Here is a 23,648-nt window from a genome sequence, read left to right as displayed (position 1 = left end):
CTCCTCCAACACAGAAGATCTCTGTATTGTTGCACTTCTGTCACGTTATTTATTAAGGTGCAATATCTTGCAACGTCAAGTCTCTGTGCAGTTAAGCTGCCCCTGCATTTTGAGGCAACACGCTGAAAATGCTGTGCTTGGTAAATGTATCTGTCACCAAGTTCTGGGCTAGCTGCCCAGAACATACTCCTAGAGACAGCCTGGCAGGGAAAAACAGAGGCCATGAAAATTCAGCTTCTCTACAACAGGAAAAAAACACCCCATCTCTCTTGACTTTAGACTGATTAAAATCAACGTGACCCACAGCAGTCGTTACTGATCTTATTCCGTCTATATCTTGGCAGCCTTAGCTAAGGTCCTCAGACTGGTACGACATTTAGGACAACAAACAGCAGATTCTCTCTGCAGTCAACTGGAAATTGGCAGAGACCACCTTTGCACAGCCACAGCCCAAGCAGCAACCTGCGAAGCACGCTGGAAGAGCACACGCTCCTGCCGTGTCTGCTGGGGCTTCTACCCACGGGAGCTCCCTTCCCCGCCCTTCAGCTTCCCCTCCCTCCACCCGTGCCTCTCCTTCCTTTTTAATTCTGAATCTTTAGTTCTTTGCTCAATTTGTGAAACGACCAGCAATTAAACCATTACAGCCATTGCACATGCAATGCATTTATCCCCTACTGAGGCACGCAGCACAGCCTGACCACCACAGATGACGGCTACCACCGAAACCATCACACATCGCTGCAACACTTGGAATCAACCAGGACTGTAACTAGCACAAACTTGGTTATAAACTGAAAAAAACCAACCATGAGCCAATCTTAACCCTTCCAAGTCAGGAACAGTGTCTCTAGAAGGGTAAGGCAGGGATTTTTCTCATGGAATATTATTACATGGGGGCAAAAAAGCACAAAAGATTAAACGACATGCTGAACGCTACGCAAGAAATGGAAGCAGATCCAGGATGTATCTTTCAGACAACTGGCAGGGTTGGGCCCAACCTCCCCTGATTCACAGCCAAGCTGCAGAGCCTGCGGTTCTCACAAGACGGCAGTCCCAGACTAACCCAGTAAGCTCCGACTTGGATCCTGACATGCCAAGATACTAACCAAATGCCCTCTGAACAGCAAAGGATCATGCTTCAAGGGGAAATGAACTTTGCTCGATGTAAAACTGACATACCTGTCAGCCATGCCTGTCTACCACATCCCTCAATTCTTATATTAGCTCTTCCTACTCTACAGATAGAAAACAAAACAAAAAATCACGTTTCTCTGAAAATCAGAGAGTTACAAGCAGCTCAACGCTCAGGTAACACCCCAGAAAAACATGACACAGTGAAATAGAGAGAGGATTCTCTAGAAAAACCAAGAACAGGTTCCAAATAACAGCAAAAGATAGGATTTCCCTTGTAACTCTCTTCCCACCGTTCACAGTTAATCCCAATGTTTGGACAAAAAACCCACCTACCTTGGCGCTGAGCCTTTCCGCACTAGTGCCTTTCGGAAGCCTGCCCACAGTGTGGAGTTCTATTTCTGCCCACCGGAGCCATTCCAGACCTTTGCTACAGAAGTACCAGCGATGAAGGCGAGCAAAAAACTCAGTTGCTTTGAGCATGAGCATAATTAGCTTATGAAACACGGAGTTCATTTAGAAGCATTTGTTTCCAATATGCATCAATAGCCAAATTACAAATGATCCAATACACAGCTTAATTCTTCCCTATTGACCAGAGCAGTTGATTAACAAATCCTTTCAGCTGCAGACAATACAAAAGCTTGTATGTCATGGGGACTGATCAGCTCAAAATCACTTTGGATTACTCCAGAATGCATCTGTATCATACCAGGCAGTTACTACCCTCTCTGGGTGGGTAAACGTTACCCAAATAAAAGCCAGCAAAAAGGAACCGCACTTCGCACACACTCACAAAACAAAGCAGCATTGTTAGAGCTTGGAGAGACAAGTGTGAGGCACTCCATGCCACAAAACATTTAGAAGCAAAGCACTCCTGTTCAAAAGGGACCTTTGCAACTCTGAGTTCACAGAGAACACCCTCCCCCCCCCCCCCCCCCCCCCCCCCCCCCTTTTTTCCCCAGGAAACACAACGTAACTGAATGCTTTTTATTACATCTAAAGATTTCTACATAAACAGGTAACATTCAATAGGTAAACCATTTTTTTTCCAATGCATATAATAAATATTTTCACTTGGTACTTTTATACAAACTGACATTGGTCTACTATACATTTTTAAAAGCCATTTACTGGTTTGGCATGCCGTATGGAAACTAAGAGAAAGTTTTAAGGCAATGAATGACAGATTTAAATTCATGGAATTAATGGTAATTTTAATATTCTGCTTATATACATTTTTCCCTTTGTTAATTAAAACAATTAACAGCAGCACTTTCGGGGACCACCAGCAATTTTCCCTTGTTAGAAATCTAAGCTCTGTTTAAAAAAAAAAAAAAAAAGAAAGAAAGAAAAAAACAGTTACACTGACAAAACAAAATCCTTTCTATTCAAAATGTGCTTAAAACCCTGAAATGTTAAATTGCAACGAAGAATTAATTTTCAAAACGTTCTCCTCACAGTCCTTAGCTCTGCGTTGGGGGGCAGGTCCAAGAGAGTCCAATGAAAATCTATCAGTCATCCCGTCCTTGAAAGGCTTATCGAATCCTTGCCATGGAGAGGAAGGGGCAAGCCTGGAATTGCTGTCACGTCTATCATTATGGAAGTACTACAACGTTTTTAACGCATGGCATAGGTTATAGTTTAGCACAGTTTGTCATCGTCTAAAGGATGCATCAGTAACGCCCTCAAGAGCGATTCAAAGCCACTTCCACCCTGCTATTCAAACAGCTACGTACTCATACCCGTGCGTGTATGTGCATACACACACACGGCACTATACGTAACACAGACGCACGTGCACACGTGCGCACACCCCACTCCTCTAGCGGAAGAATTTGAGGACAAGAGACCACTGGTCTAAAGATCACAGAAACTCTGCAATCTGCAGCGAATGGAGCAGCACCGCAAGCCAGGCCACCCTGGGTTGCTTTACTGCATCTTCGATAATAGGCGAACTAATGGAGATTGAGTTTTGGAGTGACATTTGCAGGGAACTTGTCGAGAACTCAGACTGAGACTTCTACCAAGCAATGTTAACTGTGGTCAGAGGCACAGAGAATTATCAACTATAAAGAACACCCTAGCATGAAACAGGAATACTCACACAGCATATGGGATTAATACCACAAAGGAGGACTTAAGAACATTTCTGTCCCTTCTTTGTAGAGCAATGAGGTTAAAAAGTGACAATGGTGAACTGAACAGCCTTCCTTCCCTTCAGGGTAACTTGTGAGGAACTGGAAGACATCATCAGCTGACCTCACTTTCCAAAAGCTAAGACAGGCACAAAGATGCCAGATTCTGTCTTACCACACACTCGCCACATTTAATTTTATATGTGAATTAACAAGATTTTAATACCATTGTCAAAAGTGACATAAGCTGCTCTTCAGGTCATCTTTAACAATACAGTCAATGGAAATGTTGCCACAATCGTCGGTAAAACAGCCACAAGCTCTCCCAAATTTCTCTTAGGTGTTTCAGAAGCTGGGGACACGCACGCTCCCAGTTACACCAATGGCAGTCGTACTCCAGATTTACAAACGGTATTATAGCAAAGCATATGCTCTGAAGTTACCAGGTTAGTATTCATGACTAAAATGTATGAGATATATTCCTAGTGTAGGTTTAATCACTTCAAAATCAGACTGAGTTTAAAAAATAAGTATTTCCCATTTTCTATCCTTTTATTTATTTTTTAACTGACATTTAATAAATTATAAAATTGGTGTATGGTGAAATATATATATCAGCCAGATATGTATGAAATACACATGCATGGGAAAAACTATTTAACTCACTTTTAACTCACACACACAGATCTATAAATACATATATACACACACATATACATATAAACACAAACATCTGTTTTCAAAATTCAAGTCAACTATTTAGTGGCAGAGGGATGCTGTAAAAACACTAAAAACGATTTTGATGCCACATAATGTGAACCTTTCAAATAACCATACGACTGATCATACAGCAATACCTAATGCTACTTGGATTAAAGATTTTTTTTTCTTTTTTCCTTTTTTTTTTTCCTTTTTTTTTTTCTTTTTTAATCAATGCAAGATTTTGAGACAACTTCATAGGCAAAAGGTGGCCCTTGTCAATGCTCAAAGCAACTAGCTGCAATTCGACAGTTTTGGACATTAAAAGTTCAGACAAGAATCTGCTAATTTTAGTATTCCTTAACTCTCTTTCCTGATAAACTTGTTACCTGCACTTTCAACCAGTTATAAAAATATTTTTCACACCAGAGGAAATATTTACTCTCTCTGACATGGACTTTGGGACACAAGAGAATCGCTTCCTTCCCTCTCCCTTCTCTTACTTTAAAGAATCTCCTGAAAAACTGCATTCCAGCTATTTACACATTTCACTCTTTAATAAGAATGGATCAGCCCAAATGACCCATTAGTTCTAAAAAAAGATTTTCCTATGTCATGCACAACTTAAAAAAAATAAAAAGAGAGAGAGAGGAAAAAAAAAAGAAACCAGGAAGTAAGTATGGCTCAAAGTTCAACATAAGCGTACTGAAAAATCAGGGAAATCAAAATAATTACAAGGCCAAAAAGAGAAAACTGAATTTTGAAATCCACTACCCTAAGAGACTTCAATAGGTAGCAATATGTTTGAGTACATGGGCTACAGGGTGGGGCTTTTTTATTGGGTTGGTTTTTGGTTTAAGAGACTCACATTGAACACTTAATATTAATTTTGATTAATGTGAACTTAGAAGACAGTGTACCAAGACCATTATCAGCTGCACTAACCATGCAATAGTGTGTTGGTATTTGTATTTTCTTCCTTTTGTTGACAAGTTCACTTTTAAGCAGAAATTTGATCTACTGCGGCTAAAAGTAGGTTTCTCCAGACAGAACAAGATAGGCCTCAATTCAATAGGCCATTTATACACGCATGGCTAACTTTAAAGCACAAGCAGTTCCACAAATTCGACACATGCTTAATATTTTGCTGATTAGGATCTTAAGTTATTTTAAAAGGATTTCGTAATAAGTTCTTACAAAGAAAACCCTACAGTCCAATGTGTCAATGCTTTTATTTGGGGCTAGATTCTATAAAAATTCTCTGTCTTGTCCCACATAAGCACAGCCAAGTAATTCCTCAGCCTGAGATTTTATTGAGTCTGGCCCTCACGAATAATTGGTGCACTAATGAGCTTGCAACATGCTTGACTAAAGCATGGAATTTAAAAAAAAAAAAAAAAAGGTCATCTGAATAGAGGGTCACATAGAACCAGAAATGACAAAAAAAATCCTAAAAAACCAAACCCACTCCTGAACGGCTCTGTCCTGCAAACAGAGGGGATGCTGTGGAACAGTTTGGGTAGGGTTTATTCTGCTTTAAGCACAATAAAATCTGCACTAAATATGGGATGGGGGAATTAGATTCCACCACCAAAGGTAAATGTCTCCAAGAGGAGAAAAAACCCTCTCACAAGTTTGAACTTTAGAAGTTCAGCTCCTTTCCTGTTTATGTTACTGTCAAGAAAATAATGCCATTTGTGTCCAAACTATGCCGGGAAAAAAAAGTAACTCACATGACAAATGCACAGGTGTAAAATCTTCAGCATCCATAAAAATGAACTGAAGCTCCTTGTTTTTGTTAATTTTTTTTGTTTTGTGTTTTTTTTTCTTATTTTTACCAGTGAGGCCATCTTAGGTTTATATACAAAAGTAAAACTGAAAATATACTTTTGTTCTCTGTACACATAAATTTTTTTCCCTAAAAAAGGAAAAAAACTTGTCTATGTTTCTAACATAAAGTAAAACCAAGCACAAAGATTTCCTCTGACGAGTTCATTTACTCCAAAAATCAGTCCAACGAAATAATGTCTGGTATGATACCAAAGATAGACGCCGTGTCCGTGCTGCTCCTACTTGCAACTGGATGACCATGATTCTCTCGCAGGCTGTTGGAGGAAACAAGACTGCTGTTACTGCCACTATTGCTACCATTTGTGGCTGGCAGAGAACTGCTTCCTCCTGCATTTAGCTGATCGAGAAACATCTGAGATGAAGTGTATGGGAAAAAACGAGAGTGTAAGAGTTCTTGATCATCTGATGCGGAAACTGCCGCAGCTGCAGCGGCAAGAAGGGATGTGTTGTAATGCTGGGGGGAAAAACAACATTTTCAAGTTACATTTCAGACACCATAGTTTTGATTCAGACCAGCACAAAAGAAGGTATTTGTAAGCTAAAGCTCTGACAGCTTCTGGATTTCACATCAGCTCACCTACTCAACCTTTCTGTAAGGTCAGTGGACCGATGCAGTGTACTTTTACCTCTGCAGCGCCTGATTTCTGAAGCCTAAAGAAATTGGAAATACTAGTACTAGTAAGAGCAAACACTAGAAAGGCAACGGTACTGCAAGACACCCAAACCAGTACAAAACGGTAAGAAGCAGCACTCTTTTACCTCTTCAAAAAATTCCTTGGTGGAAAAATTCCCCAAAATTCAAAGAAACATTTTGCCATCCCTCTCCTCCACTCAAAAGTCACAGACCAACCACAGCTGGTGAAACTATGTGCTAATCACTGTTGGTGGAGGAAAGCATGCTTCTGTGAAAAATGCATTTAGAAATAGCACACTCAGTCCCATTAGATGGCAGCAAGGGCTGTCCCAAGTTATACTCTCTGCTGGGCAGCCCCTGAAAGGCTATCAAGAATCAAGTGATCAAGTGGGAGGACTTGCCAACCCAGACTCCTTTTGAGAATGACCTCCTTAGTTCCCAGAACTGGAGAAGCCAGCACCAATCTAGCCCATTTCAGTAAGTATTTACAGAAAGGTGGCAAACACGGTATGAACAGGCACACAGCCTCAGAAAAACCAGAGAGCTGCCCCGACTCTCCAAATTGCGCAAAGGACTGTCAAGAGTCCCCGTGGTGGGGCCCAGCACTGTCAGATGGCCAAAGTCAGACCTCAGCTCTGAAAAACTAAGGAGGTGGCTGGTGGACCTTCAGCCATGGCCGAGGGTCATTCCACAACACAACAGTGGCTGACTGAGCTTAACCCTTGGAAAATGAAATGTTCATCTCTTTTTATGCCTTATCATATACCCGTATTTAGACAACGCTTATGTTTGGTCACAGTTTCTATGTGTATAAAATGAAGCTGCAGCCTGCCTGCGTTTACACCTACATCATACATCTGCTCCTTCCTCGCCTATATATCCATGCCAGCAAGTCCTTCTCAGAAAAGAGTATCTGCCATATGACTTGATTTTCATTGACTTACCTGATTGTCTCCTGACAGAAAAGGGAAGAAATCTAAACCTGTAAAGAGCCAAAGAAAAAAATTAAGCTTCTCAAAACAAAAAAGCACCTCCCCATTTTCCCACCATTTATTTTGAAATAAAATCAGCATAATACTGATGACGCTTCCGATTCTCTTCACTACCGGAGCTTGCAAAATATCAGCCTTTTAAAACCTTAAGATATTAACCTTTTTTTTTTTTTTTAAAATACCATCTCATCCTCTGTGGATGCAAAATAATATTTTGCACTACTGGATTGTTAAACAACTGCATGCTTAAATCCTTTTACAACAGTTATTATTGCTTGGAGAGCTGCACTGACAGCTACGACAGTCAGAAGCTCACCTTGTAAGTCATAAGGCATAGGTGTCATATGGAATGGATGCCTGTAGTCTTGGATAAGTGATGTATTGATGTAGCTAGTGTCAACAGCAGGAAGGCTTGGTGTTCTTGACACAGGAGATGCTTGATGGGGTAAATTTAAAATGCTAGAAAAAACAAAGGCTTGTTACAAGCGTAAAATACAGTCTTGGCTTTAATGCTAACAGAACAGCATTTGAAGATTTCTATTGCTGTCCCATGCAGGGTATGGCTATTTTCAAATTTAACACAAAGTCAACCTCTCAGTATGCATTATGAACTTTGTGACAGGTGTGCAACAACGACTCCCCTACTAAATTTCAAAGCTTCACTAGAAAGCATCGAGATGCTACAGCACCTCAGTGAGTCTTGTAGGGACTGGAAAGGGGTGGGGATTGGGGGGGAAGAGACATGAGCATCACACATTCCCCAAGCTCTCTTCTCACGGTGACATTTTATCAGAAAAGTTAATTCAGTCCAAGCCAGACTGCAGCCCAAACAGCTGAAGTCTAGCAAAATTAAAAGCAAAGGAAAGCTCAGTCTCAAACAGCAGAAACTGATGACTCTCACTATAAATGGTATTGGGATCTCTGCTATAAATATGTTACAAATACTCCTAACCCAGGACAAGACAATCCTAAAGGTATACTGAACACCCCAAAAAGGTACAAATCTGCATAACAGCACAACAGATACGCTCTACAAGGTAATTAGCAATGGAAGACAGCCAAAAAGGTTTTGGAGAGTTTTAAGTGATCACCGAGTCATTTACATTACTGGAGTATTAATCAGTTCAACAACAGGATCCCTTTGGTTTAGCCTCAGTTTTCATCCCTACATGTTTATGTAAACAGGGTGCTATTAACAGCTTGGCTACTTAGGTGTAATCAGGTTATTCTGGCATCCTTTATTACCATGCTACTGACAGTAATCACCAGCAAAACCCACACGCTCCCAGACCACACCCATGCTTCTCATTGCTCTCTCTCTCTGTATGTTGCTGCTTTCGTATTTCCCTATGGAAGAAAAACATTTCCAAATCTGCAAAAAACATACTTCTAAGCCACAACCTTTTGCACCATTTTATACTCATTTTCACAAATATGAGTATAAATACAATTAAAAAACTGTATCGTGTTAGTTGTTATTCCAATCTTTTCAGGCCTTGTGACCTGAGACCAAATTCATTTGCTGTAAGCTACTAAATCAGTATACAATCCAAATACAGAACTTTCTGGATACTATTTCTTTTGAAATTTGTTACTACTCTCCATTGTGAGTATATTCTCTTTGCATTAGCGTGCATATTTTATTCTCACCCCTTATTATTTAATGGTGATGCTGGAGATATGGAAGGACAGCTTCTCTTTGCAGATGGTTCTTCCTCCTCTTCATCTGATGAGCTATCAATGGTTAAATCAATCACTTCTACTTTCTTATTTTTATTTGACTGTTGGTGAGAAGACACCTGATGTTCCAAGGAAGAGCTTATGCATCCTATACAAAGTAAGTCAACATTATAAGCTGTAGCTTACAACAACACTACAATCATCATAACATCACAGCTTATTATATGCCTGCATAAATAAAGCCTACAACTTAGAATAAAAGACAACAAAATTACGTAACCTTGATAACAAGCCCCAAACAGGTATTACTCAAGTTATCTTTCTCACAAATGATTATTAAAAGCTACAACCATACATGCAAAAATGAGCATTCTGAAAAGTTAAAGGAACATCAGTATTTAACAATTCAACAGTACGACATTCAGTCCATACAGCCCAAAACATGACTTACCATCAACTCCGTTGTAAGACGCAGTTACTTCCTGCACTTCCTTCTTCGATCTCATAGGAGCCCATGATCCATCCTCCTTAAACTGAATTTCATCACAATCTGTACAATACTTCAGGATTTCCATGAACAACCTGTCAATCAAAAACATTTAATATCAGTCCTCAAAAAGAGCTTAACCTCTTTTTTTCCTCCAATATCTTTATTAGTCAGTGTAAGTTTGAATTAGTGTTTAAAAAGAGTAGAAAGCTTTCCTTGTTCTAACCTTCTCTCATCTGCTTCCTTGAGAAAAAGGAGTCATTGAAAAATTTAAAGTATTATCTAAAATAAAAATCTGCATATTCACTTAAAAGAGAGTGGAATCCTGCAGAGCTCATGACACTGAACTTTCCATTTCACAAAACGAAGGAAGAACGTGAACTAGAATTAAAAAAATAATCTCCTTCTTACCCATATTTATCTTTGACAATATTTAACTGAGGAAGCCCATATCTTAAAGGAGTCCATATAGCTGAGTATTTAAGAACTAGTATTTCCTGAAACCTCTTTATAAGCGAAAACTTCCTAACAAAAGCTGAGCATGGGAATCTAAACTTGCAGCCTCTTCTCCTAGCCGCGTCTCCTAAAACTTTTAAGGATCCTGGCACCACATCACTCCCAGTGGGAACTCCAGCTTTTGACTAAGACTATTCATGTGGTTCTGCGTAGGAAAGAACTTTGCTTTAATTAGTGAGAAAGTTCACTCTTTCCCAGATTGAAATATTTGCTAGAAATAACCTTCTCTTTGGGATGCTATATCACCTAATCTTCAACATCCAGACAAGAAGTAATAAGGAAAATGCGCTGTTTTAATTATTACTACTCTTAGTCTTTACTATTTTAGGCTGAAACCTAGAACAAGGAACCCCACAGTTCTTTGATCCAAAGCAGAGGACCTGTAAATCTCAGGGCCCATGAATCCGAAGCAGCCTGTGCGAGCTCTGAGTGTCTCTTCAAGAGTTTTTTGCAAGGTCTTAAAGGGGATCCCGAGCAATCTTCTGCTTCACTGGCAGGTCACCAAAACGAAGCACATACTCACTAAAAAAAGACTCAATCATTTGTGAGGTGGTTTTCTGGGGTTCTGTTTGTTTCACGGTTTTAAGTTTTGCTTTTGGGGGGTTTGTTTGTTTTGACTTTTTTTTTGGTTGGTTGGTTGTTCGGTTTTTTGAGTTTTTTTGAGTAAAACATTCTGAGAGTATTCTCAGAAGGCTCTACTTGTTCTCTTCCTTTATCACACTTCAGAAAGAAGGTTCCTATCTAAGGAATTAAAATGCAAACCCAGGAATACATACTTGGCATTTCTTCATGGAGACCAATACTAGATTTATTTATTTTTGTAATGTTTTGCAGGTAGGCAGTGCCAGGGAATCAATCTCTATGTCACTTTCTATATATAGCAGCTCCCCAAGTGTGAAATTGTACATGGAATTGTACACGCATGGGGGGGGGGGGAGTATTTATTTGATCTAGCATGAATGTCTGCTATCAACTATGCCAGATTTGTGCAGTTGCTCCATTAAAAGAAAAGACAACAAGTGCTGTTTCCACCTAGGGATCCAGCAGTATGGAATACTGAAAAAAAAAAAAATCCAACAAACAGAAAAACCCACAACCGTTTTAGGCAGGATAGCTCAAAAATTTACCTAGGATTGGAAGGAATACCTTTCATTACTATTAACTTCAACAGTTTGATGACCACAAATTCTTCCAGAATACTGAATGAAGAGGTACCTGGTTAGTAAATTCTTCACCAACAGCAGGGAAATAAAAAGACATGGTAACTCAAAACAGGTCACAGCCGCATAACCAAGATTTCAGAGCACTGTATTCTGCGCAGCACAAGAACAGTAAGCAGAGAGTGTAAGGTACATCTGTCATTTTGATTGAAGTTTTACTTACCCATCAATAATGAGATGTTCATAGGGAGCCTTCTTGTCACAGACAGGGCAAACCCAGGTTGGTTTCTTTTCATTCATTTGGATATACAGAGTGGCATCAAAACATTGCAGGTGTGAACAAGTCAGGGCCCTACATGGTATAGTTAGCCGCATTTTACCAAGCTTTAAAAGAAAAAAAAAAACAAGATTATATCATCTTGGTATTAAATTAACAAACAAGGCTTTTCTGTCTGAAAAGAGACAGAGACAAGTTGAGTTTTACTCCAGAAAGAACTCTCACAAATCTGAGTTTTGATTAAAATACATGCCACATACACCGTTCCCCCCTTCCTGTAGGTTTGATTATCGCACTAAAGAAAAAGTTACTAAAAATCACATTTTTAACTACGTTTGATCAAGGAAACAGAAGACTACATCCTTCCATATTCCCGTAACAAAACAGAGTCCACTGAGCACCTGTAACACACCAGTGTCCTGGACAAACCACAAAAAAATAATTCTTCTTCATTAGTATTTTAAAAGCTGATGAACATGAGTCAGTCCTCTCCTATTCACTCACAGTTAAAGAGTGTATTCAAGCTGCCGTCCATATCTCAGTCATCAGGGCGCTACCAACTACTTGTTTAACTTTACAGTCACAGAAGCAAGCATATAGAAAATGCATGTGCAAGATTATGGATCATTTTCTGATGTGTTTCTCTAACTCCATCATTTTCACTACTTTCTCCAAAGAACTGTCAGAAAGTGACTACTCACAAAATAAGTCACATCTGTTAACTATTAAGAAACTATTTTATACTCCTCCTGCTGTGATAAACACCACTGCTACGTATACAGTTATGAGCTAACCTGAAATTTCGCTGCCTTTTTCTTGTGTAAAATACAAATAGCTGACTATCCCCTATAATACCATCATACCTTTTCAACACTACAAAGGGCCCGCAAATGTTAACGGAAGATGAGAGAGGAGAAAATGAGTTCTACAGTACACTTTCAGATGGGGATCGTCCTTTCCTCCAAGTTTGTAGAAAGGCCAGGACAGCGAGGTTCTGCAGGCTAGCACAAAGCTTCCACAAGTTTAATACAAAAAGCACAGCTGAGTGCTTAAGGTGAGCAGATAACATGGGAGTGCTACACACAGTGAGTGTTTAGGCTAAATTGTGGAACACGAATATCTTAGTTTGGATTAGATAAATCAACATTAACCCAGGCCATAAAACATTAACATATGATTACATTGAATGCAAAATTGATTAGACAGTGAAAGGCATTTCATATTCATCTGAAATCAAAAAGTTTCCTCTCCTCAAAAAAACCAAGCAGTTGTTTTCTGGCAAAGTGCTTACGCTGCAGTTTAGGAGGGGCTTTAACTGACCACACTAAAGGTAAAAAGTAGGAATGTCTAAACAAGACTTTTCCTGCATTAAAAAACAACAAAACAATTATTTATTAAGAACTATTTATACTATTTTGAAGTTTTATATATTTGACTAAAATATGCACAATGACTTCATTTGAAAACCTTCAGCCAATTCCAGCCGTGGATAGTAGGAGGAACTGTTTTTAGTAGGGCTTAAGCAAGCACCGTGGTCATGCATACTGATTCTGAGCAATACAAGATGGGTGCCACAGGATGGCACTCAATCTCAGAATATCAGAAAACTAAAAACAATATCAAGAACAAAGGCCCTACTCACAGTCCACTACTTCCTCCATGATGCTTTTTTTTTGCGTCCCCCGTAAGCAGAAATCCCTCCACCCCATTCCCAGCAAATTCAGCTCGACTGCAGGATCTTGCTTATTTTTCTTCCCTCTGGCTCTCAGTCACTGCCACAAAACTCACCACCAGATGGGAGGGGAGCAGAGAACTCCCTGGGGAGTCTGCGGTAATGGTGCTAGAGAGCTCAGACAGCAGGAGGTGCTGTATGTGCCATGTGTTTGGCACCCCCTCCCCCCAAATCCATGACCAAGTACATTACTTCTATCACATATTCAACCCCCAACAAAGCAAGGGCCCCTGATCCATGGCTGTTATGAATTCTTATCTCCCAGATGGTAGGTCAATGGCTCATTTGTCTTTTGGGCACAGTAAGAGTCTCCTAGCTCAGCGAGGGTCAAGAATAAGGGTACCGGAGACAAAACCTGGATGCTTCTATGTGATGCAAAATAAAAATAAGGAAGGTCGAAGACACGTGCTGCAGGAAGAACATAAATACCTGTCTCCTGAGTAAAAAAAAGCAGATTTAAACCAGAAACATTTTCACAAGCTTTTGGTATAAAAACTGTGGCTCTAATTTCTAAGCAGCGGTCGGATTTAACCGAAGCCATACAGATGCAGATAGAATCAGCGTACTCAGCGTTAACAACTTGATGTCTCCTTTCCCATTTTTGGCATTGAACATCCTGGATCAGCTCTGACATACTGGCCAAGCTGTGTCAGAACTGACAAAAGAAAAGGTCATAAAAGGAGGGATGCATCCCAACTTTTGAAAAATTGTGTTTCCCAACACTGTTACTGTTTTGATTCCTGCCTGTCAGCAGCCAAAGAAACACTGCATTAATTTCTTTTACAAGCGTACAAAACATTGCTATCTTTTCATGCTAGAAAATGCACACAAAACAGGAGTTAAGGATTTGTAAACAAAGCTGCAAAACCTACAGTAAAATGCTAGATTTGGATTTTTTGTTCAGGTAAATATTTGGTCCGGCTGCAGAGCCTGTGGATTTATTTATTTTTATTTCAAGGGAAAAAAAGGACATGAATTCAAGCGTCTTCCTGAAACACAGACTCAGTCCAGCCCATTTGCCTGCTGTATCTTGGATAGATTCAGCCAACAGTTAAGGACAGCTTTTTCTCCGTACTCCATGGTCTCAGAGGGAGAGCAGGCCTCTGTGCTAAAAAAAGCTCAGCAGCAATCCAAAACAAATTCAGAGGAAGCTGCCTCGCTCTGCGCTCTTTTTGAGGGGAAAATAAAGGTTATAAAGTCTAAACCTGCCACCCCCATCCAGATATGCAACTTCACTTATTTTACTGAAGTATACACACGAGAGAATCACACCCATAACAAATGAGATGGGAGAACTGCACCCTCACATTAACAGAGCTGAAGATGCATCATTTAATTTTTGGTTCTGCTGTTGGAGACCAAATCAGCATTTTCAATGTGTGCTTTTAAAGCATACACTGTCCATTCAAGCCTTAGAAAGTAAGCACAAAATATTTACAAAAAAATTCTCCCTGAGCCAAATGCTTACAAATTAGCAAGTAAAAATATGGAGGCTATAATAAAATTACATTCAGATCCGAGGACAGTCTGAATCATGCTAATAACCTTTCTATTCATAGGACAGGTTGAAAGGTGCAGTCTCTGTCCCAGCGAGCCTTTGCAATGATGGATTATTCCAAGAGCTACAGTGAAATCAGACAGCACTGAATGAGGAACATACTGGAAAAAAGTCAAGTGTCTATGTTTTGTAGACATTATTAAAATGACACAGAGACAAATATGCTCAAATTAATCTGCTATAGACTTTGTTTTGTATGTCTATCAGAAAAGTAGTAAATTTTAAAGAGGAAATACTGACAAAGGTAGGACTTCTGAAGAGCTGCATCCTAATGTCTGATTGCTGTTTTGGTTTTACCCCTGGCAGAACTGTGAGACAGCAAAATAGTATTTGACATCTTCAGGTATTAGCAAACTTGCATTCCTAAAAGCAATATTGTAGAGGATATTCCTGCTCTAATACTAACTCATCTGAATCGCAGTCATCAAGAAAAAAAAAAATGCATCTAAAAGCACTGCAGAAGAACTTTCATCAGTAATGGAGGCACTCAGGACAAACAGAAGTGTATGAGAAAACTCCCATGGAATGATCTATAAAGCAGGATAACTGCCTGAACTGGCAGTTTTGACAAATCAAGTACGACTGAAGTAAAAATCTGTAATTCCAGAAGATGCATGAAGATTAATTTAAGATAATGAATTAATACATAGGCACTTCTAAACTCATACAGCCATTTAATTCCTACTAACGGATTACTATTTTTGTCTGTATTGCAAACTAATTTTAAGTGGCAAGAATATTGTGCCTAAAGAATGACAAAAAAACCAACAGGACTATCGTTGTGCTTTCTAGAATAACAAAGTACTAACAGCACAACAAAAATTCAACTATAACAACTCAGCAAAATAGGCTGCCAGGTGTGGACCCGAAATACTTCAGCGCTCCAAATCTGCAGCAGTTTCGATGTGACGCGTAAGTTCATAGCTTTATAAGATTATAGGTTATGAGGTTCTCAGTTTACAGATCAGGATGTTATTTTGTAAATGCAATCCCTATATCTTTCTTACAGATGAGTTTTATCTTCCTTATAAATGTGTTATTTAGTTAGCATCAATGTTGATATGGAGAAGGTCTTAAGATTGAAAGATCATGAAAATACCACATTTAAAGATTTACAATAACCTAACACATATATAAAAAGTAACCACAATGTCCATTGTGCTTTTTACGAAGCAATGCTTACATATCTAGAAGTTGATCTTTACATTGGTAGAGTTTAAGAACATATTTAATAACTTGAGAAATAAGCTTCAATTTTGCAAGAATAAAGTCAGTTTTCTTCTTTAGATTTCAAAACTGAAAATTTCGTGTCAAGCTTGAGCAGATTGAGCCAAATCAGGAAACAGATGCATCCTTAATCTTGAACAGAGGTTAAAAAGTTATACTGCAATAAAGATACTGTGTCAATCCATACAGAGAGCAAGTATTCTGAAGGTGTATGGTACTTGAAACAAGAGCACCAAGTCCCAAAGATTAAAAAAAGTGCACATAATATTAATATTGTGCAGTTTACCAATGATAATATAAACCCAGGCATAAACTATCGCGTACCTCTGCATCTACTTGATTAAAAAACAATTAGTAGGTCAAGATACAGTATGCCTCTGCCACTTCCACATTCACTGGAACGGTATTCTCCCACTTCAAATTTGGAACAAATTTTGTTTGAACAACCTCTAGGACACTGCTTCGTTTTTAATCTACGATTATTAAATACTCAAAGTGTACACATGCATACAATCAACTTCAGTTAAAAGATGCTCAATTCTTCGACTGCAGACACTGGCTGAAGAGCTATTTTTAATAGTCAGATTTACCTACCTTACCACCGAGAGTGGTTTTATCACAATCAAGGACCCAAACTGCACGCTCAGATGATCTAGTGACAGATTTAAATGTATGCTTACATATAATTTTGAATAGCGTTTTCAAGTTAATGGAATACTCATTTTCTCAGGGTTATATCACATGCTTAAACACAGTGACAGGTAACTTCAGCACGGGATCCTATCCCCACAAAGTTAACACATAGGTAAACACAAGCTAACCTCTTGTTACATGTCCCAGAACAGCCACATTTTGATCAGAATCAGTTTTGAGGGAATAAAAAAAAACTTACTGGACAAAGAAGAGAAACTCTTAAGCTTGTTGTTGCTATTTCACTGTCTGGATCAGCGGTCAGTTTCTCTTTAACTGTTATTTGAAAGAAGAAAAGGTTTATTTTACAGTTGATTTAAAACACAAATTGGATGACAGAGAAATAAGTCTGAAACTGTGTGCTAAACTTTCAGTTTGCCATATCTACTGGAAGCAAGCAGCAGTGACTATTGTTTCAAACTCACACAATAGACATGTAACGTAAGCAGTCTTTACTCTCTAGAAAGATCATAAACAACAAGATTTAAGAAAGCAAAAAGCAGGAAAAGCTCATCTTAAACCAAGATCCCTAGAAAATGTATTTATACAGAGATGTCTCTTTTCATATACATGCAACTTTGTACTTGACAGTTATTTAAAATCTACCGACAAGATGAGCCACGTTGACTTGACTGTTAACTTCAAGCACATTAAAAAAAATGCGGTCGTAACTCTCACATAGACAAGCACCACTGTAAACCTCTGGAATACTCATCAAGCAATCCTATGATTTAAAATTGAAAAGCAAATTGAGAAATAGGAAATCAGAAGTACCCTGACAAAATCTGAGTTTGAAATAACTGCAGTGAAATATTAGCACTACAGAAGTCTTTCATCTCTACCCATCCTCTCCTTTTACTTATAAGGACTGTTTTATAAGCAGTCATTGGTTAAATGAACAAGTCAGTTCCATCTTCTTCCTGCTCTATGAACCAGACCTACACCCTCATTCTCACCTTGTATACATACAGCAGTAGCCGCCTGGAAACTCTCTAGATTTTTGTGCATTTAAATCATCATACTGCATTAGCACAAGCTCATGTCCAGCACTATATACCACTGGCTTTGTAGCATTTACTGGTGGACTAATTTCTTCCCTTTTGGAGAAGGTCCTGTGCTGTGTACAATACACGTTATGTGAGCACTAAAGAGTATCACCAACAGCTGTTAAGTGTTGGTATTTTCACCCTCTCCCTGAAAAAGAAACATGCAGCAGTTTTTGCTTGCATTTTTATTATACAAACTTACACCAACATGTACTTGTCAGAGAAAACAATAAAGCAGCAAACCTCACACTTCAATTTGGAAGGGGGTTGGGAGGAGTATTGTGCTAGACACTCTCTCTCCAGGAGCTCATTCCACAATACCGTGCCAAAGGAACAAAAACTGTGTTGATGGAGACTTTCCTCCAGCATGTCAGCATCAAGGTTCAGTATCAGGCATTTAGTTCAGCTTGCTTGAGGTACTGAATTACCAGTTAACTATATAAATACAGTTGTTCTACTCTGAAGAAACAAAGCCAGTATGGCTGAACTGAAAGAGATTCTCTTGCATTTTTCCCTTCACAGTGTCAACAGGGTTCCTGGACTGGCTCCTAGTACAAACAAAGGCCTCTGAGTCTTTGAATTGGAACTGAATACAAAGAACACCACTATCAGATTCTGAAAACCCAGAGAATTGTAGGAAGTCCAAACCTCAGTTAGTACAGTCCTATTTCAAATCTCCTTTTACAAAAGCTATTTTTCCTTTTTAAACAAGTAGTACATCAGACATACTTAGTGCTCTAGAATGATCAGGGTTCCGTATTCCTTTTGCTCGCAACCTCTGCAGTAACACCGTAGAGGACAGCTGCTTTACAAGATAGACTGCCATGGAATAGTTCTAGAAAACAGAACAAAAGATCAAAGTAAAAACTGTTTTAATCAAAAGACAGCTTGTATTTTATACAATGCTTATGCAATTTGTTACGTGATTACAGGGCACTGTGTTTCTAAAGCAGTTACAAGACTTTAGACGGCAAAGTTTTCAGACTAGAGAAAACCCATCGTGCTTCTAAAAGTTCACAGGGCTGGAGTTTCAGAGATGCAACAAAAGTGACTTCACGCTTCACTGAGATTAGATTTAGCTGCAAACCAAGCTGTTAAAACAGCATTTAGGACACTTCTGGAAGTTTTACATCTAACTTGGGACATGCAGTCTACAGCCCATTTCAGAAGGGTAATTCTACATCAATAATGTTAGGTACTTCAGTTGTGTCAATACATTTAAGGGAAGCTGTCAGGTCAAATACAATCAAAACTTTTTTTAAAGGCTTACTTCGTTTTCAAAATAGCAAAATCAGCAGTGACGCCTCTTCAAAAGCAATACATAAAAAGATGCATCATCTGCAGTGTTTCCTACTCAGTCTGGAAGCACTGTTCAACTTTCTTATCTTCCTGCACTTACTGTCTACGAAATGCTAACTTCACTGCCGAAGCTTAACAGAAGTAAGGCAGTTAAAGAGTTCAAGAGTTCAGTGGCGCCAAGATGTACTCTAGCGAATCTAGCCGGAGCGGGCAAGAAGTCACCACTCCCAACTGTCTGTCCTTCCCCTCTGGAAGAGGTTAGGTCACTTCCCCCCATCAGTCTCAACAGAACAGACCATGGCAAATGTTCCTTATCAGTGTCAGCAAACAGCCATGGATGCTCATTTCTGCCACTACAGAAAATAATTTGGCGTACAAGCAGGTCAGATGCAGACCGAACGTCAACTCTGCCAGCTCCCCTGTAAGCAGGGTAAGCCTTCCCTCAAGGGACGAGCACGAGTGGCAGAGTGCTCTTCCTGGCATCGCCAACTGATTTCAAACCACAGGCTGAGATTTCTGAAGCTTTCATTTTTCTTGTAAGCTACTAACAACAGCAGGTAATAACTGTCTTTCCAAAAATGTGATATTGTACTATGCATTCATCAACAGCCCTCTCTCCCCCACACACCCAAAATGGAAAAGACAAAATTTGTGTTCTCACATTAGGGTACATCAATTACTTTTTGATATAAACAGTACTTGCTAAACCTGTGGCTGCACTCATACACTTTAAAATTGAAAAATGAAAGGCTTCCCCCAGCAACTGCCATGTATGTTTCCACTAACAAAACAAAAAAATCCATACAATTGTGACATCCACCATCCTTTATTTAGGATGCCACTAGAATTTGAAGATGGAATTTCAGTAATGTATCTTACCATAAAATTACACAAATTGAAATAGCATCAGAAACACCACATTTTAAATATTTTATTCTTACAATGAATGCTTCTCACATCGTTAAAAACCACTACTGCTTTAACTTGTTTGTTTAATGCCTCAATTAGTATAGAAGTTAGAAAAATGCTAATTAACATTGTGAAATTATTTACCGACAGCTTGAATCTACAAAGCTAGGAACTTGCCCAAGGCATCTTGTACAGAAGGCTCTTGAAACAGATTGTGTAAAAATCACAATTATGACTTCAGGAAAGGTAGAGTACACCAGTTGAGACATGCAAGTGACTCTTAAGGGAAGGGGAGGAGGGGAATTCAAATTCTGTACTATACAGGCACATCCAAATATAAAATAATTCCTCACATTTAACTGTCAAGGTCTCAAACAACCACTTTAGGAAGCATTCCATCTCATGAGTGGGGAAGTTCTGACTGGCATCTAATTCTCATGAAATACACTAAGAATTTGCCACTCTTCAGTTTTGTATTGTAAGCTAGAAGTTAGCCAATATGGTTTTTGTAACTGAAATACCTATGAAGCCTGAGAAACTAGCTAGTTCACAAGAGACTAGCTTAGAGTCCACGTAGACTTGTGACATTTCTTTTCCCTAAATCCTCACTGGTATTCTTAAGCAAAAGTGCAGCACTGTATTCAGAGCAACAACCAGGATTCATCAACTGGCATGCAGGTGCTTCTGCAATGTAAACCAAAACGGGTTCATTTTTAAATGCTTATTTCTGATACCTGCAGTTCTCATTAGATAAAAAAAGGTTTTAAAAAAAAAAAAAATCATTCAGCCATCATTTATTCTATAATCTGAATGGAGACTGTTTTACGCTCCACAATAAATCCATCATGAAATACCATCGTGATGTTTTATAACTGGCTATTGTGCATGATTGGGCTGTAAGCATTTTTCCACGCTGGTTCAGGAATCCTGGGCTTTGAGCACTGACAAATTCTTGGACAAGGTTTCATCTCAGGACAATTCTTGGGACTTCTAAAACCAGGATGGTTGCAATGGCAAAGCCACCGTTTTTCAAGTACATGTTGACTCTGTAATGCGTATCTAGCAGGTTTTTTGCCATCAGTGAAAGCAGTGCACTAATTCATGGACTAATTTATTGAAATAACTTTTTGCAGCATGTTCCAGTTTTAATTAGTCCAGTGGAACATCAGCAATTCTATAATACCAATGGTAACATTCTCCCCACTGACACAAAAAAGTTATAAAAACATGACTTTTTAAATATTAAGTATAACGATAACAGTTGTGAGAACAGAAATGTAAAAAAGGCAAATTAAATCTCCTGGGCCCTGCTGAGTTGCTATGCTTTGTGTCCACATTTACAGTTATAAAAGACCACTCTGTACTGAACGTCACATGCTAGTTACAAGTTGAAGCCAAGATAAGGTTTGTCAAAGTCCCTAAAATCAGGAAGAGCTTGAAGTCTGAAGTTAAGACAAACAAACAAACAGAACTTTTATAGGATGTCTTGATCTTATGATCTGGGCCTTCAATGAGTCACAAAGATAGGTGGGTGGGGGGTGAAGAGGGAGAGATCACACAAAAAAATTTGAGGGCGACTCATCTAAGGGAGCATGTCACATCTGCCTAGCATAAAGTAATACAGTCAAAAGAAGGAACAGTCTACTGCTAAACCATGAAGTATTTTCTGCACAATTAAACTTGCTTATCTTTCAAATCTTTCAAACAGATGCCAAAGCAGAAACTAATAAGCTTTAGACAGCATTATGTACCAAAGTTACTTACTCTTCCAATTTCCGCAGTCCATGAAACAACGATTGTGTTTGGTACCGTCGTAGATAATCTGACAAGTGAGGTAATGTTGATTGGTCGGCTAGGTCGCTTTGGTTCAACACCATTTTTGGTTGGTGGAAGATAGCCCTAGAAATCAAAGTATTTTTCCCCTCAGCAAAAAAAAAAAAAATAGAAATACTGCTTTTGCCTTCTTCCCCTCTCACCACAACTCTGCCCCAATAAAAGCTGTCTCTCACCTGAACCAGGCTCCCTCTTTAATTTAAAGAGAGATATATACATATCAGACAATGAAGTATCAGGTGTTTTACAAGCCCTTTCTCCTTACACAGAGCCTCACACTTTCCAAATCCTAACCCTTCCCACGGAATATTAAAAGGCACCTTTGCCATCTCTCCTTTCTCGGTACTGCTGTTCAACCTGCCTGGCTAACTTTGCCCAGTCTAATCCTGTGTGCTGCCCAGTGCTGTAAGTCGGCGTTTTTCTCTTTAGTCCTGTTGGTCAGTGATGGTCTATTCCCTGCACAGACGACGTCTGAAACAGAGTCCAATTTCAGCGAGACTCAATGGATGTTTGTCAAACATAAAAATTTACGGTCACATTTTTTGAAAATTAATCTTCTGGATCTACTGGTTGGTCTCCTGAGAAACAATTTACTTAACTATCTTCTCCATTCCTGTACCCATCTTCATTCAAATGCTCCAAAATGTGGAGAAAAAAAAGGCTAGGATAAATTCTCAGGCTAATTTCTCACAGATAGTTCCTAATAATGCTATTCAAATATGTATATCAAAATAACATCTTACTTACTGGAAGGCTGCATGGTTTCCCATTTACTTTCACACACAGATTGGGTGGGAAGTGATCTTCTTGTGGACAACTGGTTTCTGATAAACAAAACCTAAAAGCAAAGAGCTTCCATCATCTTTCACTTCTAAAGTGATTTAAAGATCATCTCTTCCTAGAAGGAATTTTTTTTCCACTGAGTTATGAAAGCATGACAAATCTTGCTAAACACAGTCCTCAAATTAGCTGTACAGATCATTAAGCAGGAAAGCCCCCCAAAATTACAGGTTTGGATCGAGAAGGCTGTAGGTTCCTCCTTAGATTTCTTGAATTCCTCAGACTGACTCTGACTCATTCAGATGTGCAGGTTCCCATTACAAAAGACAGATCATCCGAATTTCTTTCCTACCATTTCTCCAGCCTGACCTCTTGATACAAGACCAGGGTTTCACAAAGGACAAAATATACAGTCTCTTCAACTGTCCCTCCTCCAACTTCAATAAACCCGACAGCTGTTGAGCCACAGCATCAAATGCTATCCTCATGCCTATGTCAAGCCTCTTACTTAAGTTCAGACGGTTTTATTTATTTACTTAAGTTGAAGATAGGCTTATTTGCTGCTGGAACCAAAATAAGACACACCCTTCCTTGTCCTACGAAATGTGTGTAGGCCAAGACCGCGGACAATAGGCATTCAAAGGACCAAAAAGAGTGTCTCAACTCCACTGGACTTCTTCCAGGGGACCTGCCCCATCCACGCAAATGTACCATCACATCAGCGTATAGCTATTCAATGCAGCTGAGCCTAACAGGCTGCTGCTCTCAAACAGGGGGACCTACCTTCTGTCCCCGTTTTCCCTCATGCCCTCCTCGTCCCTTTGTCCGTCTGACCCCACACCAAGCCAACCCAACTTGCTGATCAGAGGGTATCTTAACAAGCAAGACCTAAAAGCAGTCGCTTTTTTTGTCTGGCGAGTTAACAGCTCACCACGCAGACATGACCAGGGGGATGAAAGGCAAGACAGCCATTTTTGACAGGAGCAAGCTCTGAAGTCAGCTCTGCTCA

At 39.3% G+C, this 23,648-nt stretch overlaps 1 protein-coding gene across 1 annotated transcript in view; it reads right to left on the bottom strand.

Moving 5' to 3' along the window:
• Positions 1 to 4,168: 4,168 nt before the first annotated feature.
• PIAS1 (protein inhibitor of activated STAT 1) overlaps positions 4,169 to 23,648 on the bottom strand; it is a 35,035-nt gene continuing 15,555 nt past the window's right edge. The window contains exons 4-13 of the mRNA XM_050903025.1: positions 22,607 to 22,697; positions 21,791 to 21,925; positions 18,548 to 18,653; positions 16,975 to 17,048; positions 11,512 to 11,672; positions 9,577 to 9,707; positions 9,096 to 9,273; positions 7,762 to 7,904; positions 7,398 to 7,435; positions 4,169 to 6,273 (exon numbers count right to left, since the gene is read on the bottom strand). Coding sequence (XP_050758982.1) covers positions 5,977 to 6,273; positions 7,398 to 7,435; positions 7,762 to 7,904; positions 9,096 to 9,273; positions 9,577 to 9,707; positions 11,512 to 11,672; positions 16,975 to 17,048; positions 18,548 to 18,653; positions 21,791 to 21,925; positions 22,607 to 22,697 — 1,354 coding nt within the window. The 3' untranslated portion in view covers positions 4,169 to 5,976. The remainder of the gene's footprint in view (positions 6,274 to 7,397; positions 7,436 to 7,761; positions 7,905 to 9,095; positions 9,274 to 9,576; positions 9,708 to 11,511; positions 11,673 to 16,974; positions 17,049 to 18,547; positions 18,654 to 21,790; positions 21,926 to 22,606; positions 22,698 to 23,648) is intronic.

Source organism: Gymnogyps californianus, chromosome 11 (genome assembly GCF_018139145.2).
Source record: "Gymnogyps californianus isolate 813 chromosome 11, ASM1813914v2, whole genome shotgun sequence".
Lineage (NCBI taxonomy): Eukaryota > Metazoa > Chordata > Aves > Accipitriformes > Cathartidae > Gymnogyps > Gymnogyps californianus.
This window is presented reverse-complemented; position numbering and strand designations above follow the sequence as displayed.